This window comes from Corvus brachyrhynchos, unplaced genomic scaffold (genome assembly GCF_000691975.1).
Source record: "Corvus brachyrhynchos isolate BGI_N302 unplaced genomic scaffold, ASM69197v1 scaffold59, whole genome shotgun sequence".
NCBI lineage: Eukaryota > Metazoa > Chordata > Aves > Passeriformes > Corvidae > Corvus > Corvus brachyrhynchos.
The window spans coordinates 3,612,955-3,631,145 of NW_008246054.1; the positions used below are offsets into that span (position 1 = coordinate 3,612,955).

At 50.4% G+C, this 18,191-nt stretch overlaps 1 protein-coding gene across 1 annotated transcript in view; it reads left to right on the top strand.

Annotated features, from left to right (window-relative positions):
* The window catches only part of VAV2 (vav guanine nucleotide exchange factor 2), a 129,542-nt gene that overhangs the window by 19,564 nt on the left and 91,787 nt on the right, over window positions 1–18,191 (top strand). The window contains exon 2 of the mRNA XM_017745405.1: window positions 13,600–13,778. Within this exon, the coding sequence (XP_017600894.1) occupies window positions 13,600–13,778 (179 nt within the window). The remainder of the gene's footprint in view (window positions 1–13,599; window positions 13,779–18,191) is intronic.

Here is an 18,191-nt window from a genome sequence, read left to right on the forward strand (position 1 = left end):
ATTATTCAGTGCAATGTGTAGAAAGCTTCCTGGGGTTGAAGGAGGTATTTGGAAGTGAAGGAGGATCAAAACCTCAATGAAACCCCTTTGGTCCCTTCTGCCAAGCTGGGGAATGACAGATCAGAAGCGTGAGCACCTCCCGGGGTGTGCAGGGCCAGGCTCACTGCAGGGTCAGCTGTCCCTGGGGCCTGTCTGTGCCCCTTAGCACACACCCAGTGATGTGGGATCTGGGAAGAGCCACCACGGGCTGCCCTGAGGTGCTCTACCTGTGCCTTCAGGTCCCAAACCCAGAGGTGGAAAGGCTCTGTTCCCTGGAAAGCTCCATTATCCATCCCAGCAGCAGAGGCTGCGCAGTGCCTTGGCTCCCTCGCCCTCTCCCGGGATGGGAGCCCTTTGCCAGAGGTCCATCAGACAGATGTTGGTCACTGCTGGAGCCCTGGCCAGGGAATGCTGTTCCTGGTGGAGTGTGCTCCAGGAGAAGCCTCCGTCTGCTCGGTGAGCCTAAGCAGAAGTGACAAGTGACGGCTCACGATGACTTTACATGACATGTTATTTCTGCTCCCCTCCCCGAGGCACTCAGCAGCTGGAAAGCCTTTCCCCCACGGAGCTGCAGGCAGCACCGCTTTGAATAAGAGCTTTCTGCATTGGAAGCTACACCTTAGGAGAGATGTTTTATTTCCCTGGCTGTTTATAGCCCTGTAAAAGACCGTGGAGCCTTCATTCTCCCTCTTTGCGTGGACTCCCTTGCATTATGCAGAGGAGCAATTTCTTCCTAACAGCTCAGCCTAATGCGTGCCACAGCCATTTCCACAGGAGCCAGACCTGCCTTAATGCTTGCTGTATGGCTTTTTAAATGCATCGTGCTGGCTCCTAAGGCAGAGTTTTTAATAACTCCTGCTTGGGCCTGAGTGTACAAAAGTCTGATGAAAACCTCCGTGCTTGTTCTCGCACCTTAATTCTGTGCTCAAAAAATCCCTGCCCGAGTTCTGCACTGTGTATGTGTTGGTGGAGGCAGTTGCTAAGAGAAGGGATAATTTAAAGCAGGAGGAAGTCATACATGCAGCTGTACTAAAAATTAACTTCAGTTGGGTGGTACTTGGGAAATTAGAGCAGGGATGCTGCCAGAAAAAAAGGGGAAATGAAGAGTCTGCGTTTGACTGCGTGTTGATTCGGTCTTAACTGTGTCAATAAAGTCACTTTAATTCGTGGGTCAGTGAGCTCCTTTAGGGCTGCTGCCTGTTTAGACTTATTGATCCTCTCCCATTAAGCTCCAAATATTGTCCTTTCCTGTCCAGACAGTTCTCAGCCCACTCCAGCAGAGTGGGTGGCTTTGGAAGGAGATGGAGTGGAGCAGACGAGAAGGAATCAGATGCTGCTGCCAGTTCCCCTCTTCACCCCTCTGGCTGAAATACAGCATTAATGGTCCAGCCCAACATGTCCCTGGGGCCTTATCTGCATCCTCAAATTGTACCAAATTAATTAGCCCGGCACAGCAAAAGCAACCCAACCTTCCCTAACGCTCTGCAAATGCAATTACCCTGGTACCAGAGTTTATTTGAGATATTCCAATTAACAGTCAGCTTTGCTTGTGCACTGTCTGGCGGAGCTGCTCCTGTCTGGCTGGTGAATACCTCATTAAATCCTGTTCCATGGGATCCCAGACTGGTTTGGGTTGGAAGGGACCTGAAAGCTCCTCCAGTTCCAACCTCCTGCCCTGGGAAGGGACACCTTGCACCGGAGCAGGTTGTTCCAGAGGAAATGATGTCCTGGGGAAATAGCTGTGTTTGACAGGACCCAAATCGATGCAGGGGATGGAGGGAGGCAGAGTTGGCTCCCAGAGACACCTGGATATTCCCATTGTCTCTCAGGGAGACTTTCCAGTGGAGTTTTCCTGCTTAGGTGAGTGTAAATCAGTGCAGAACCACGGGGGTGTTGATGCTTGTGATTAATCCCCACACCAAACTTCCCATTAAACAATTTACTTCCCGTTAAATAATTTAATAATTTCTTTTTGTTTGAAAAAATATAGAACCCCCTCACAAAATACAAAACAATGCTCTTCCGTATTTTTAGTAGACGTAAAAAAAAAAAAGGATAAAAAATACAAAAAATATTTCTCTGCTTGTGTGTGTTTAGCCCCTGTTAGACTGGCTCAGAAAGGAAGACTTGCCTTATAGAAATCTGAAACCAGATCTGGAAACGGTTCAGTCAAAGCATCCAGGAGATTTTGGGAGGATTTCTAACCCCCTCTAGCCCCGGGTGCCAGCTTTGGGTGCACCCCTGATGAGTTGCTGTAATAAATGAGTGCTAGGAGCTGCCAGGAATGGGATGTGGGTGTTAAATTAGAGGGTCCTGTTATCTTGTTATCCTTCCCAAGTATTAATTTATAGAAATATCCAGAGCCTTGTTTCCTGTAATCGCTGGGATCTGTTCTCAGTGGTGGTTTTTATGAGCTGGGGACCTGACCTTTTTAAGCAGCTTTACAAATTAAGTAGCCAGTAGATTAATTTTCTGTAGCCTGTTTTCATCACGCAGAGCAGGAACTGTTCTGCATTGCTGTGGCAATAAATTCAACTTTTGGAGCTTGGGAAGGGAGGGAAAAATCTTCCAGGTACGGTAAAATAGTCACATCCTCAAGGAGAGATTGAAATAAATTGGGTCAGAAATGGAGCTCCCCTTGGTTTAATTCAGGGGAGGTCAGGGATGGGGTTGTGCCCAAATCCAGGCAGGCTTGGAGTCTGTGGCCAAAACTGAAGCACTGCCCACTGCAGAAAGATCTTTAATTCATCGTGGTAACAAATCTCTCGATGCTTCAGGAAACTTCACAGAACCAGACTCAATTCTGGCTGGAGTCTCTCGTTAAATTCCGCCTTGCAAAAATAACTCGAAATGGGAAGTGATTTCCTTTTTGCTGCCTGTTTTCTTCCTGGGGTGTGAATTGGGATAATTGAGCTGTGCTGGGCACCTGCAGGGGGAGGCTCTGTGGGCAGAACCACTCGTGGAGCAGGTTGGGACAGCCCTGCCCCTGCTGGGGCTCACAGCATCCTTGCCAGAATTAGGATTTCCTTTAAAATACCGTGCCAGGATCGAGGAGTGATGGCTCTTGTGCTTTTCACCTGGCTTTCACCGAAGTGGCAGAGTGATTGCAATGATGCTTGATACTCTCTAGTAAGGAATTAAACCTCTCTCTTTCCTCCACGAGGGCTGAAAATGTTTAATTGAAATCTTACTGATGAAATAACAGCCTCTAATCTTTAAAAAAAACCCCAACCAAGCAACCTCTGATCAAAGTTCAGTCTGATTTTTATCTCGTGCCTACATTAAATGTGATGGTTAACCTTCAGATTTCCTGTCTTGGCCTCCCAAGCTTTGTGATACTTACAGTTACTCTTCAGTTAATTAATTTCCTTGCAGTGCTGAAAGGGAGAGGAACTGATACCCTGAATGCAAATTGCCCAGGGCAGCACAAGTGCTTTAGGGAGGAAGAAAAATGGGTGTTCGTGTCTGGGTTTGTGGGTGGGTTTTCCTTTCCTGGTGCACAGGAATGGATTTGGGGTTGATGTATTTGGACAAGTGGGATTTTGGGACATGGTCTGAAGCGTTCTGGAGTCTGCTGGAGACTCATGGGGGGCTTCTCCTGGTGCCAGGGGAGTTCTGAGCACCCAGTTGTGGGTTTATCATGTGGAACTCTGACATTTTCCTGTTCCTGGCAGGAAGGTGCCATGCAGGGGATTCATCCCAGCCTCAGTTAAACTGTGGGCATTCCCAAAAACCCTTCCTGTTGCCCAGCTCCCACTGTCTGTTCCCAGCACTGGTTCTTCCCAAGACTGAAATGCAACAGAAACATTCATTATTTAAAGCTGAGGAGAGGAAGAAGCCCTGAGCGACCCCGGGGCTGCCTGTCCATCCTCGGTCCCCAGGCACCCCCGCCTGCTTTCCCCAGCTCTGCCAGCCTCTGCTTCAGCTCCTGCTACTGCCCAGAGCTGGAGATTGGTGCTCAACTCTTGCCCATCACGCAGGAGGCTCAGAGGAGCTGCTGGGCAGTGGTTGCTCCCTCCCCAAGCGAGGTCTGGCTCGTGGGTGCTGGGATACGGGAGAGTTTTTCATTCTGGGGGAGCAATGCACAGCTTGGTTGGCCCAGGGGCACCCCACGACCCCATTTCTGCTGCTTTTTGGGGTGAAGAAGGTGCTGAGCTGTTCGAGCCAGCCCCATCTCTGCCCTGAGGAGCTGATGGCAGCGCAGAGCCCTGGTGGGGAGCCACGAGCATCCAGGGACCTGTTAAAAAGCACAATTTCGTCTCAATCTCATGAAAATGCAGCTTGATTTCGTGTGCAGGTCTGCATCAGTTCTCCAGCATGTGAGAAGTGTTGTGGTTTTAATTCCTTCTCTAGGCAGGAGCTGGGGGGTGTCTTTCAGCATCATTACCTGGTGCCATTAAGAGAATGTTCTGCATGTTTGTTGTCTGCTTCTAGAAACGCCATCCTGGCCCCTGGGGTGACATTTCGGGGCTGTTTCTCTCCAAACCCACTGGCCTGGTTTTCAGCAGGGCTCTGGGGGTGGCTGGCAGCCTGGGCAGCAGTCCAGGAGGTGTCACACAGCCCAGTGCCTGTCACTGGGAGCGGGTTGTTTCCATCTCCTGGGCTGAAGAACTCCTCTGCCAGCTCCAGCTTTGGCTGCTCCGGTGATCTGGGAGCTGAACTGTTCCCTCCACGTCTTGTGTGGTGGGACAAGGCCCTGCAAATCTCACCACAACAGACATCTGCAGGTTTTTCCAGGCTTTTATTTCCTCCACCACCCATTTAAAAGGTAAAAACTTGGCATTACAAATGTTTTTCCTGGCTGAGTGTTTGCTTTGCAGTGGTGATTTCCCTGTGGGCGATGCTCTGCTTCTGCTCTGTGGGATGGATGTGGCAGGAGTTTGTTTGTTCTGCCTCCTGGCAGGTACCCTGGCACTGCTTGCACTGAGGAAAACAACACACTATTTGTAGTTGTGGAGGCTTTGTGAAAGTGAAGCGAGGATAATTGGAAGGGAGTCACCCCTCAGCGTGACTGTGTGCAGAAAAATTGCATTTCCCCACAACGGATGAATAATGCCATGGCAGCCATACAAGCTCTTCCCAGAAAAGCCTTTGGGATGCTGGAAGATTCCACGCTGTTGGTCTGGTGGCAGAATTTCTAAAATCAGATTTTGGGGATGTTTTAAGAAAGCAGAGTCTGCAGTGGGGCTGCAGCGTGCCCTGCAGTGAGGATGTGCCTCTGTCTAATGCCAGTTCAGGGGTGTTTGGGGATCATAAAATCACAGATTTTATGGAAGGGATCTTAAAGCTCATCGGATTCCAGCCCCTGCCATGGGCAGGGACGCCTTCCTCTAGACCAGGTTGCTCCAAACCCCATCCAACCTGGCCTTGAACACATCCAGTACTTAAAATCTGCTCAGATGGGGCTCCTCTATAACTGATACAAAGGTTTTTAATTCACCTTACACGTTTGGTTATTATTTAACTGTTTTGACAATTTTGCATGAATGACAATGGGGTCTCCTGTTGCAGGCACCCTCCAATCCCACTCTGTGGTTCACAGACATTTCAGAGCTTGGCTCTTCAGCACTTTCACGGGGCAGCTTGGTTTTCAGGAGACAAAAATGAGTTGTGTGAATGTCTCGAATGAGCCCAGGCTTGCAGGCTGCTGCCTGCCCTGAATGCCTGACGTGACAGGGCTCGATTTGCTGACTTGGCTGCTATTGACTCATCTCAGAGCTGCACCAGAGCTTTTCTCATCGCTGCCCTGTCAGAAGTTCATCACGGTTCCATTGCTGCGCCAGCCTGAGGAGCAGGAGGACAATGCCTGCCTGGAAAGTTCCCTGGAAGCGCAGCACTGCAGTGTAACTCTATCTGGGCTTACGCAATTCCTCCTTTTCCTCAAGAGCAGCTGAGTGGTCTGTTATAATTTGATTGTCATGGTTCAGGTCAAGTCCTGTCTCAAAGCTTTGGCTTGGCCAAAATGTTTTGAGTTTTCTTTGCAGGAGCCTTCCCACGCACGGAGTTATCTCATTTCTTGATTGAGAATAAAGTCCTCTCATCAGGATTTATTTTTCACATATCCCATCTCTTATCTGCGGTCGTGTTTTCAGAGTGAAGTGTGATCCTCAGTTAGGACTTCACAACAACAGTATGAGCTACGACATCTCTTTTTTCATTTTTTTCTTTTTCCCCCTCCTATTTTAACTGAGCTCCCCTGAGGGAGCTGCATTTCTTCCAGCAAGAAGAGAGAAAGGCTGGGTTTGAGGAGTGTGGAAGGGAAATCTCCATTCAGGGTGCCACAGGTGGGCAGATTGATCAATGCCTCCGAGCTCTCCTGCTCCCAGGCTTTTTGCAGCCTCGGATCCGATTGCTCAGGAAAGCCCAGCCTGGATTTGTCAGTGTGCTGTGGAGACACCCAGATCTGGGATGCAGGAGTCTGAGATTCCTGGATTCCGTGAGAAAGCCCAAAAGAACCACCTTGGATGGATTTGCTGTGGTACTGATGAACCTTGGAAGTTTCTGGGTCTCTCCTCTGGAGCAGGCTGGTGACCCTTGGTGCTCCTCCCACGCTCAGGGATGCAAAACCTCTGCTCCCTGCCTTGCCATCCATCCCCCAGGAGCTGCTGCCAGACCAGGGCTGTCAGAGAGGGCTTGTGCCCACCTGATTTTGCCAGAAGTTCTTGCTGTTCCCAGGATTGGCTCTGCAGATCTCTCAGGGACACCCTAAAAAATCGACCTCTGCGTACGATCAGCGACGCAGGGCTTTGACCGGGGTTTTCTAAAACCTCAGTGGGAAGGGTTTGGGTTCCACACACCTCAGACCTGTGGCTGGGGGTTGCAGCAGTGCTCAACCTGTTGGACCCGCCGGATTTGGGGTGGTTGGGGGAATTTCAGCCCTTGGAAGCGCCACGGGTGAAACCCTCCCAGGCATTGCAGTTAAAGCCTTAAGACCTCGACAATTCCGGCTTTCCCAGCGTTTGCAGGCCCGGGGGGGCTCCACAAAGGAGGGAAGTATTGTCAGCAGCAGCAGGTCCAGCGTTTTCTTCGGGAAGTTGCAGCTTCCTTCCTCTCATTTAGAGCCCCCGCGTGCCGTGGGGTGACCCCTGGATGGACAGACGGACGGAGCCCAGCGCTCCCCCGGGAATGTGGGATCTGCTGGCTCCTGGCACGGGCTCTCAGAGCCTCTCCTGCCACCAGGGAGTGGTTTTGGGCTTTGGGGAGGTCATCACTGCTGGTGGGAGTTCTCAGAGCACACAAACATCTGGGCTTGCCTGTGACGTCTTTTCCCTCCTCCAGGCTCACGGATGTCACCGGATCCTTGACCCCTCCTCCAGCCCTGAGTTATCTTGGACTCGTCAGCTGCCTGATGGGGGTTTAGCCACACTTACAGCCCTTTTTTTTTCATTTTTTTTCCATATTTAATGGAGGAAACGAACCTGGCAGTCCTCAGGAGGAGTTCAGGAGTCAGGAAAACCTCCCTTGGATAAAATAGGATGAGCTCCTGGAGCGCTGGGCTTGGCAGGGTGACAGCAGCCCACTCAGAGTGTCCTCTGCCTCTGGGGCTGAGGTTTGGGACCTCTGGGTATTTAACAGGTTACTCCAGAGCCTCTCTTTGTTGTTTTTCTTAATTTTATTTTGTAGTTTTAAATTATTTTCACAATTCTTTTTACATTCTGGTTTCCAGTTGATGAGTTTAATACTGTTTACTGAGAGACCTCTTCCCTTTGAGAGCCCACAGGCCGTGATGGGAAGTTCCTATGGGGTAACTGGGGGATCTTTGTCCCTTTGAGCTGTGCCAGGGCGATGATGAGCAAAGGTGTGAGGACCAGAGCAGGGCTTGGCAGCCTGTCCTGGTCTGCTGCTGGATGCCTGTGTGCTTCTCTTGAGCAAGGTGGAAGCTCCTGGTGAGCTTGTGCAGGCGTTTTGCATCCCCCCGGAGCTCTGGCTGATTCTCCTCCCTGGGAAGGACCTTTGCTTGCTGTAGGTTTTGTTTTCCCCAGTCTTCCCAGTGCCCAGCTGTGGGTGTTTGCTAAAATACACGGTTGCTTTCCCTGAGGTGCTTTCCTAGGGATAAATCGTGCTTGTGAATGGATGTGAGAGGGAGAAGCTGTGGAGAGGTCAGCCCTCATCAGTGTTTCAGGCTCATTAATCAGCCTTCCTAAGTGGAATTTGCCCAGCCCTGGAGTGCTCAGCGATGAGAATGGCTTTGGAAGGAGGGGGGGGGTGGGAATAATAGTGCTAAACTGTTTGAGAAATAATTTCATTCTTCACTTCTCAATAGATAAATCTGCTGTCCAACAACCTGAAATTTAATCTGTCCATCTGAAGTAATTGATGAGCTGCGACTTGAATCCAAATGTGGAGGGGAATTCTCTGCAGAGAGGTTTTGTGCTGTCTCTGCACCAGAGACAATGGGGCGAAGCTGGGGAGGAACAAAGCCGGGAGGAACAAAGCCACAGGAGATTTGGTACTGCTGGGGGCGGTAATACGAGCTCCTCTGGTGCTTTTGACTCATTGCTGGTCCCAAAACTGTCCTGGTGAGCCCTTGATGTGGAGGGGAGCTGGATGAGGCAGAGTCATTTGGAGAGATCAGATACAGGTCGTGATTTTCAGTTGTAGATCAGAGAATGGTTTGGGTTTGAAGGGACTTTAAAGACCACCTCATCCCAACCCCTGCCATATGATGCTGCAGCCCTGCAGCTCCCACTGGATGCTTTTGGACTTTCTCCCCACTCCTGATGGTGGAGGAAGCCAAGGGAGTTTCGATGCCCCTTTGCAATGTCAGAGTAGCACAGGGGGACTCACCGCCGTGGCTCAGAGATGCATCCTTTGGCTTTCTGCAGAGGTTTGTGCCATGGGGCACCTGTTTTCCCGTTGTAAACGATGTGCTTTCCCAAGGAGAGAGCCTCCCTTGCCCGTTTGCAGAGCCTGTGATCAGCGGCTGCTCCCAGCTCCCCGTTGAGGACTCACTTCTCGCCCGGTGCTTTCGAGCGGTGCCGGCAGTGAGATAAGAGGAAATCTGACATCACAGCCAGGAAGTGCTAAAGAAAGTCCTTTTCGTCATTCATCAGTGGGGTTATCTCCCCCAGCAGAGCTGCAGCATTCCTTGCACGCTGCAGGACACATTCCAAGCCCACGGCTTTGGCCACGCTCAGCGCGTGGCCGCGTGCCCGGTCACCCCGTGTGCCACTGTGTGCTCCCCCCACAGCCCCAGCCCCTCTCCAAAAGGACCTTTCCAAAACGCTGTGAGCTGCTGGATGTTCCTGCCCTTCCAGGCAAAATCATCCTCCTCATTTCTTTCCTTTTCTTGTGCTTTATGGCATTTTTTAAAAAGTCTCCTGGAGATTCCCAAGCCTTGCACGTCCCTCCCTTTTGCCATCCCAGGTGTAAGGAGCAGAGGCTGCTTTGAGGCTCCTTCAGACCCCACCTGGGATCCCAGTTTGGTTGTTGAGCAACTGCTGCTGCATTCTCCAGCTTTTTGTCAGTGAAAGTGATGGAGTCCCCACCCCTGGTGGGATTTAGTGGGGTGTGGACGTGGCATTTGGGGACGTGGCTTAGTGAAGGGCTCGGCAGTGCTGGACTCGATCTTAGAGGCCTTTTCCAACCAAAATGGTTGTGTTTTTTCCTTTAACAAAGCAGTTTTGGTGGGTGTCAGGAGCACGTGTGGCCTTCAAGCCTGTGGGGCTGGGGAGTGTTTCCAACCCACCACGAGGAGCTCGAGTAGTTGGCTCTTTTCTGATGAATTTGCATTGGAAATGGCTCCTGTCTCAGCAGCGCAGGTGCCACGGGTGCCCAGTCATTCGGGGACTGCAGGGAGGGGCCTGAAGTCGGGGTGTGAGGAGGGGTGAGGGGCTGAGTCACCCACACCTTCCCACAGACTCCTCTCCCACCCCCGGAGCTGGAGTTTCCACTTGCAGAAACATCTGACCTGCCCTTCCTGCTTTGGGGTGGCTGGGCATGGCCCTGCTGGGATCCCAGTGTCCCTGTGCAACGTGGAGTTATCCCAAGTGCCAAATCATCCCTTTTTTGACTTCCCCTGAAGGCATCTCCAGTGCATTTCTGAGTCTGAGTGGCACAAAATACTCAGTGGCACAACCCTTCGGATGCGCCGTGATCGTCTGAGGAGTCTCTGAACTCACTGAATCCAGTAAAAGAGACAAAATCGTGAAAACTTTCTTTAAAAAGCAGCATCCCAGAAGCTGCTGAGGAGGTCCCAGTGCGTCCCAGGCTTTGGGGCTGTTGCCACCCCCTGTGCAGCCAGCAGGGTGGCCGAGGGCTCACAGTGGGAGTTTAGAGCAGTTTATTCACTGTATGACTTTGCAGAGTGGTTAAAAATAAATGGAGCTCTTGTGAAACTGGCTGAGCGCAGGTGATGGGGCCCTTCTGCTGCCTCTCTCTAGTGCTGGTTCTTCACAACCTTCCAAGGGCTGGGGCAGAGCTGACCATGCTTTTCTCATCTATTATCAGGCTTCAAGGCGTTTGGTTTTACCGGACGAGTTTCTCGCTCCGTTTGGCACAATCCCATCCCTGTTCCAATCGCCTCTTCCCTCTCTGATGAGCTTTGCAGTGCCCAGGATGTTCTCCCCACCCAAGGACTCATGCCGTGGCTGTTCTGGAGCCTGGAAATGTTGGCATCCATGGAATTTGCTGGGCTCTCAGGTCTATTTCCAGAGCTGAGCATGGTGTCTGGGCCCAAAAGCCACGGCTGGTGGCTCCCAAGGTTGTTTTGGATGCACAGGAGGGTGGTGGCACGACTTGGAATTGGTGTTGCACCAGGGGAGATCTCAGGGCCCTGCTCAGCGCCAGCCTCGCTCCAAGCAGATAAATGACACCATTGATTTTGGGCCTGACAGGTGCTGAATGAGCCCCATGGAGAACATCGATTTCTCTCTCTTTTTTTCTCCTGCGAAACATTTGCTTGTCCAAAGGTGTGATTGACTGGTGAGTAAAGTGGCCTCGGCACAGCCCATATTAAATTGGAGCTAATATTAACATGTGGCCATTGAGTAACAGTCTTGAGCCAAGAATTCATCGTCTCCCATCAGCAGCGACCCTGAAATGCCAGAAAAAATCAAAAGCACAAGACGACACTTTGCAGATTGGCCACAGAAATAGTGCCGGGGGTGAACTGTGCCACCAACACCCACACTGGGTGTCCCCACGTGGACTTCTGGTGCTCAAAGAGGGTGAAACCCCCCTGCAGTTGTCATCCTGAGTGGTGGCATTTCTTGTGGGCAGTGTGGTGGCCTTGCTCTGCTGCCAGCTCCTCGCTGGTGGAGGAGGGCTCTGGTTAGTTGTGTTTGTTGTGTTTTCCATCAGGCCTTTTTCAGCAGCTCTTTAAATAGAATATTTAATAGAATGCTTTTTCCTCGGTGTTTGTCACCTGCTGGCGCTCAGGGCCTGGCTGGCGGTGTGGTGGCTCCTTGCTGATGTCACCTGGGGCTGCAGGAGGGCACTGCCGCTGTGGCAGGTGCCTCCTACTCATTTACCAGCTGTGGCGAGGTGGTTTCCACATCTGAATTGGATGAGCAAAATCAGCTTTGGCTCCTTCACTGGCCCAGGGTGCCCAGAGAAGCTGTGGCTGCCTCATCCTTGGAAGTGTCCAGGGCCAGCTTGGAGCAGCCTGGAGTAGTGGGACTGGATAATCCTGCATGTCCCTTCCAGCCCAAAGCATTCTGTGATTCTGAGTGTGTGATTCGGTGCTGGGATGAGCGGGAGCTGGGGAGGGAATGCTGCAGACGTGCAGGGCGGTTCTGCAGAGGGAGTTTGCATCCTGCTGTGTGTAATTGTGGCTGCACCCTGTGCTGTTAACTTTCAAAACTGGAGGCTTAAAAAGGATTTAAAATAAGCACATGCTGGAACTTTGGGATCAGCGGGACTGCAGTGAAGCAGCACACACACAGCCCGGGGTGTAAATTCTTGCAGAGACCCAGGAGATAAAGTTATGAAATAACCTGTGTCAGCAAGAGAGGTTGTAAAGCAATTCCAAAAAAAAAAAAAACCAACAAAACCTCACAGCCTAGACACTTACATTTACTGCAGTGTTTATGTGAGATAGAGGAATGCCCTAGAAGACCAGATTTGTTTGCAATTCCTGCCTCTGGCACGAGCTTGTCTCATGAGAAGGCTCTGATGCGATGGGACTGTCCTGTGCCACCCTCCCATGCTGGGGAAGCTCTGCTGTCACTCGCTGGCCCCGTGGCGTGGGGGAGAAGGGTAAAAGGTTATTTCTTGCTTTGTGTAGGTGAAGCAGCCAGTTGTTAATGAGGTGGTTTTGCTAATCCATGGCTGGAAACCTCGTGCCTAATCCCCAAAGCAGCGATAACGAGCTGTGCCTGGGCCACGGCTCCGGAGATACCACAGCCCCAAAGACTCTGCTTTGATGCTTTTAATTAAAAGAAAATTAAGCTATTTTCTTTTGCTTTGAACCCTAGGTGAAGTTTGCAAGTGGTGTCTTTACATGGGGTGTGTTTGATGACAGCTCGGGGAGCCAAGATTGTGCCGTGTGACAAAACCAGGCCAAGGGAATCCACCCAAAGGCAGCTTGGCTCCTCTGCCTGTTGATCCCATGGGGGTGATCCACCCCTTTAATGGATTGATTTCCTTAGGATTCTAACATGTTTGTTAGGTATTTGTAAGGAATTTGCTGAAAAAGTGAAGAGTTGCCTAAAGATACAGTGATAAATTGAAGGGATTTTGCAGTGAGGAGGCAGAAGGAAGGGAAGTTCATTGGCCGGCTCAGCAGATGAGGGGTGTAGGTGACGCAGCTGCAAAAAAGAAGCAGATTTTTATTTCTCTCTTCTTTAGCCCCTGTGCTGCCAGGCAGCACCGTTGGAGTGAGACCGTCTGGAGTCCTCAGGCTTCAGAATCCCTGATGATTGTGGATAAACAACCTTCTATTGCTATAGCCAAAGACAGGATTTTTAAAAAGAGAAACTTAATGTTGCTCTGCCAGTCGACCACGCTGGATAACCAAGGGTTTGGGTTGGAAGGGATATTGCAGGTCATTCAGTTTGACCCCTGGGCAGGGACACCTTCCACTGTCCCAGGTTGCTCCAAGCCCCATCCAGCCTGGCCTTGGACAATTCCAGGGATCCAGGGGCAGCCACAGCTTCTCTGGGCACCCTGTGCCAGGGCCTCCCCACCCTCACAGCCAGGAATTCCTTCCCAATATCCCATCGAACCCTGCCCTCTGGCAGTTTGAAGCCATCCCCCCTTGTCCTGTTGCTGTAACACGTGCCCCTTCTGTAGGGAACCAGATGGGATCATGCTGGAAATGGTAAAACGTTCCACACTGGGCTTCTGTGGAACATCAGCTGTAATTTATCTTTGCCTTCGACCTTGAAAGGGAAACGTCCTGGCTTGAGTTTTGCAGCCCTTCTGCGGCGTTACCTTGGGAGAAACTTGTTTGTCAAAGGGGCGTTGTGTTCCTGGTGTGCAGCTGAGAACACAGGAGCCCTCGCAGGGCAGCCAGAGCCTGACATCCTCAGAAACAACAAATAAACTCCTGCCTGGCTTTGCAGTTCGAGTTTCTCAGTCCCTGCTAACTTCTCTTGCATCTAACTGGGTAAATCTCAGTTACAATTTGTGCCTGTCTCGCTCACTTTTCCCCTCCTTTTCTCTTTTTTATTCTCCCTCAGTTTCTCTGCTTGAAGAACATCCGAACCTTCCTAAAAGTGTGTCACGACAAGTTTGGGTTAAGGAACAGTGACCTCTTTGATCCCTTCGACCTCTTCGATGTGCGGGATTTCGGAAAGGTAAGGCTTAACTCCGGAGCTCCTGGGAAGGGATGAGTCTGGCACCAGGGCTGTTCCCTGGGCTTGTGCTCTAGGTTTTGGGTGAAAATACAAAGGTTTTGTGGTTTTCTGAGCAGCTTCTGCATCCTTAACCTGGATCCTGTTCCCCTGTGCTCGTGGTGTGTTTAGGATTCTGCTGTGTCCTCAGTGTATTTAGGGGTTGATTTGGTATATTTGGGGGTTGGTTCCGCTGTGTCCTCAAGGGAGGGAGACCAAGCCTTCAGGCTTTCTGCTTTAGATTGAGAAGTCTCCGGGATGAATCTCTAAAGGACGTGTCCAATGTGTTTTTGATTGGAATCAAACCTTGCACAGGGTCCACACCTCGCACAGTCCTTCCCCATCTGCTGCCACCTCTGCAGAGCAAAATAACTTTGCTGAAATCACCTCTGATTTTCGTCACGTGGCCAGTGAGTGTCTGTGGGGTCAGGGAGTTTCAGGGCAGGGTGAAATGAGTGCCCTGAGCTTCCCAAAAACGTGTTGCTGTAGGTGATAGTTGGCACCAAACACTGAACAAGGATAACTCTGCCTGGTTTTGACAAGTGGCTCTTGTTCTGATCCCCTGACTTTGACACCAACTGCATCAGGGCTGATGGATAAAGGGCTCAGGGAAGCCATTACCCAGGACAATTGCTATATTCTTCAGCAGAAAAGGTGATAAAAGATTTATTAAAGCTCTGTATTGTTTTACGTGTTTCGAGCTGCCAGACATAAGCTGCTGGAAGGCATCTTCCCTTCTGATTATCCAAGGAGTAGATTTTCACTGCTGATGGGGATATATTATTTGATATTTATTGCCTAATTTATTTCTGGACCATTATGTGGAATGTGCAATTGCAGTGCCTTGTTTTATGAGGTTTTTTTTGATTTATGGAATACAAGGAGGCAGTTGTTGTTCTGGGAATATGAATGCACAGAAGGAACCTTTTGGGCTGGGGAAGGAACTGCTGCTAATTAAAATGCTGCTTTCTCGTCACATTGTCTCTTGCTTTGTGCAGTTTCAGATTGCCTCTGATGCCTGTTAATAGGGCCTGGTGTTAAACACTGCTGGAGCACATCAGCTGACGAGCAGAGTTTGATTTCCTTTCTGGTCTGCTTAGGGAACAGCTCTTCCCTCCCCCTGTTCACTTTTTGGGGGTGCATTCAGCTTTGTGACCTGGGGAGGTGATTGGCCACTCCCTCTTTCCTCATGGCAATCTGGTTTTTTTTGGAGACTTGGGAAAGAAATGTGTCATAAACTTCCAAGAGTCCCAAATGTGCTTTATTGCCTGCATCGTGCTTATTTCAATGTTGTCGTCATCCTCAACCAACCATAGAAAATGTGGGAAGCACAGACTCTCTATACAAAAAGCTCTTTTTTTTTTATCAGCTTGGTGAAGGTATCAGCTGTCCAGCTCTGCACCACCCTAAATCCCTCTGGAAGCCTGTCAGAACAATCCCATTGTCTTCACCACCTTTCATTCCCACATTATCCTCAGATCTGTGTTCAGCAGTGGCAAAGCAAATAAACAGGGAAAAATCTGCTGTTGACCAGAGCTCCTTTTCCGTTTTGAGTCACGGCGAGAGCAAAAGGAGTCTCAAATCCACGTCCCCACTGGCCAAACACAGACTTCACACACAAAAAATTCTTCCAGGAGCTATTCACTCCTCAGATCAATAGTATTTTTTTGGGTACAAGACACTTACACCATGTAGAAGGAGTTTCTGACAGAGCACAGTAACAGCCGAGCGATGGAGGCTTTGGTGGAGTGGTGTTGGGTGTTTCCCCTCTGGATGCCACTGGGATAATTATTCCTCTCCTCCAAACCAAAAGGCCACTGGGACAGCAATTACCAGCAGCTTTTGGGATGGCTGGAGGGTAATTACCGAGGAGAAAGGCGGGGACTGGCGTTTTTGTGGTGCCAACCTCTTCGTAAAGGGCCTTGGATCTTCGGGGTTTTTTTAGTGTTAGAAAACCACTGGTGCTTTAAAAAAGGATGAAAAATCAGATGCCTCAGTCTTGCCTTGCCCAGCTGTTATTCTGAGAGAGGTTTCCATGTTTCCATCACTCCTTTTGGCTCCTGAGCCAGGGCTTCTGCAAGGAGGAGCTGCCGTGGGATCGATGGAGCCCCTTCCACTGGAGCGACTGTGCCTGGGGGCTCCTGGAGTCCAGGAACGTGTGGGGTTTGCTTCTTCCTTGAGTTTTAAGCTTGGGAAGCTACTTTTTGCTGTCAGCAGGGTAACAGCTGGTGAAATGGGATCGTGAACCATGTGGGCTTCTCCAGCCCAATTCCCACTGGAGCGCGAAAGCTCCGTCTCTGGCTCCATGGGACACTGGGAATGGGCTCCTGCCAAATGCATGCGTCACCTTCCCCGCAATCTGCAGCGTCTCCCAGCTCCCCAGGGGAGCCCAAAGGCCACTTCCAGTTGCTCATGGCCAGTTGAAATTGCTCACAGCCAGCTCTTTTTCCCCATGTCCAGTTACTAAGCAATCCTGTTGTGGTGGGGGCCGTGCTGTGTTTCATGACAGAGGTTTCCAGAAGTGATCCCAGATGCTGGTGCCTGTATATCTACCCATGCCCCTTTAAAAAAATGTGGTTGCATTGCTTTCTACCAATTGGCTCTTAAATATTTTTGAAAATTTGATCCCTTTAAAGTGGCTCAGAGCTCTCCATAAGTCACCAGTGGCATCTGCAGAAGTGTTTTCTCCGTGGCTGCAGGATGCAGAAGTAAAACCCCAGTTCATATTTCCTCATCCCTAATTAGGGTCTGATTCTGCAGGGTTGCTGTGCCCAGTCTCTGTTAGTACAGCCTGGCTCTTAAAAAAAGAAATGAAATAAAAAGCTGGTGCTCGTGTACTGTGTGTTGTTACACATTTAGTAGCAGTGATGGTATAAAATCAAACTCTTATTGGACTTGCTAATTTATTGGCACCAACTGTAATGACATAAAATGTACATAAATATGGATTAAACTCTTTATTACTCTATTAGTCAGCGTGATGGTTGCCAGGTTCATTAAAAGGAGTTACTCATTTTAAATAACTTGCAGTAATGTACTATTTTTTTAAAGAAATATAGTTCAAATATTCATAAACCTGTGGAGCGTGCCATTTATTGGCCTCCCGCTCCTCTCTGCCCTCCTGATGTGAATTTAATTGTCCCGAATTCCTTTTGAAGTTCTTGCTCTGCTTGAAAAAGGCTTTTTTTTTTTGCAAGAAGAGGGTCTTCCCTCCCCTGCCCCACGGATACAAAACGATGCTGTTCTAAAAATGAAAAAGGGAAGCGATTCACAGGTCAGCTGAAAGAGGAGGAGATGCTGGTACTGAGATTAAAGTTGTGTTTTCCACTCTGGTTCTGGTCCAGAGGTTGGGGAGAGAGTGTTGCACCCACCTCACAGCTGGAGCAGGGTCTGGAGCAGGGTCTGGATCAATCCTCCCTCTCAGCTAAAGCCACCAAGATTTTGCTGGTGTGTGGCTGGGGCAGGGCTTGGCATGGCTGATCTCGTGTGTCTGAAGTGCCAGGGAGGGGATGTGGGTGGTGGGGAGGTGGCTGCGAGCCTGGCACGCTCTGGTGGCTGTGCCAAGAGCTGCCTTGGAGGTGGGAGTGAAATCAGAGTTGAAGTGATGGGTGCCCTTTCTAAATTCAAAGAAATTGTATTCAGGGTGTTTTTTAGTGTAAGGGTGTCCCCTTCCTCCTGCTGATGGGCTGGTGTGGATCCCTCTTGGAGAGCTCTGGGGGGATCCAGCCTGTCCTCACTGGATGCTTTGTTTGTCCCCAGTTCCATCCCCAGCACCGGGGCTGGAGAATCTTCCAAGTGAGGGATCCCACCTTGCCATCCATTTGGGTGGGTCGGGACAGCTCTGGAGGGGCTCAGCTGCCACAGTCCCCCCCATCCCTTTGTGTCACACCCCACCTTGCTGCCAGAGAGACAGAAAACTCCGTTTTCTGCTCGGTTTCAGTCAGGAGGGTGGGGAGCACTGTCAGAATTATTTAGGGGATTCATAACTGAGAGTTGGTGGCTGGCGTTTCTGTTTCTCTGCTGAGAATTCCCCTCCCTCCAGCATCTCCAGCGTCATGTACGAGCCACTAGCCCTGCAGCAGTATTTTTAAGGGTGCCTTTTTAACACAGTTTGGGCAGAGAGAAGGGGGAGATTTATATGAATTAATATAGGTAGGTGAAAACTGCAGAGCTTTCGGATGAGCAGCTGCTGTAATGCAGCAAACCCAGGGCCAGCTGTGACCTGCTGGTGGTGGCAGCAGCTCCTCTTCTCCCATTTTGACTTTTAGGGTTTTTTTCTGACCTCCTGGAGCCAAGAACCGCAGAGTGCATGAAGCTATAGTGTCTGGGAGCGGCGAGCAGCGCTTGGCAGACACGCTGGGCGTTCCCTCCCAGACC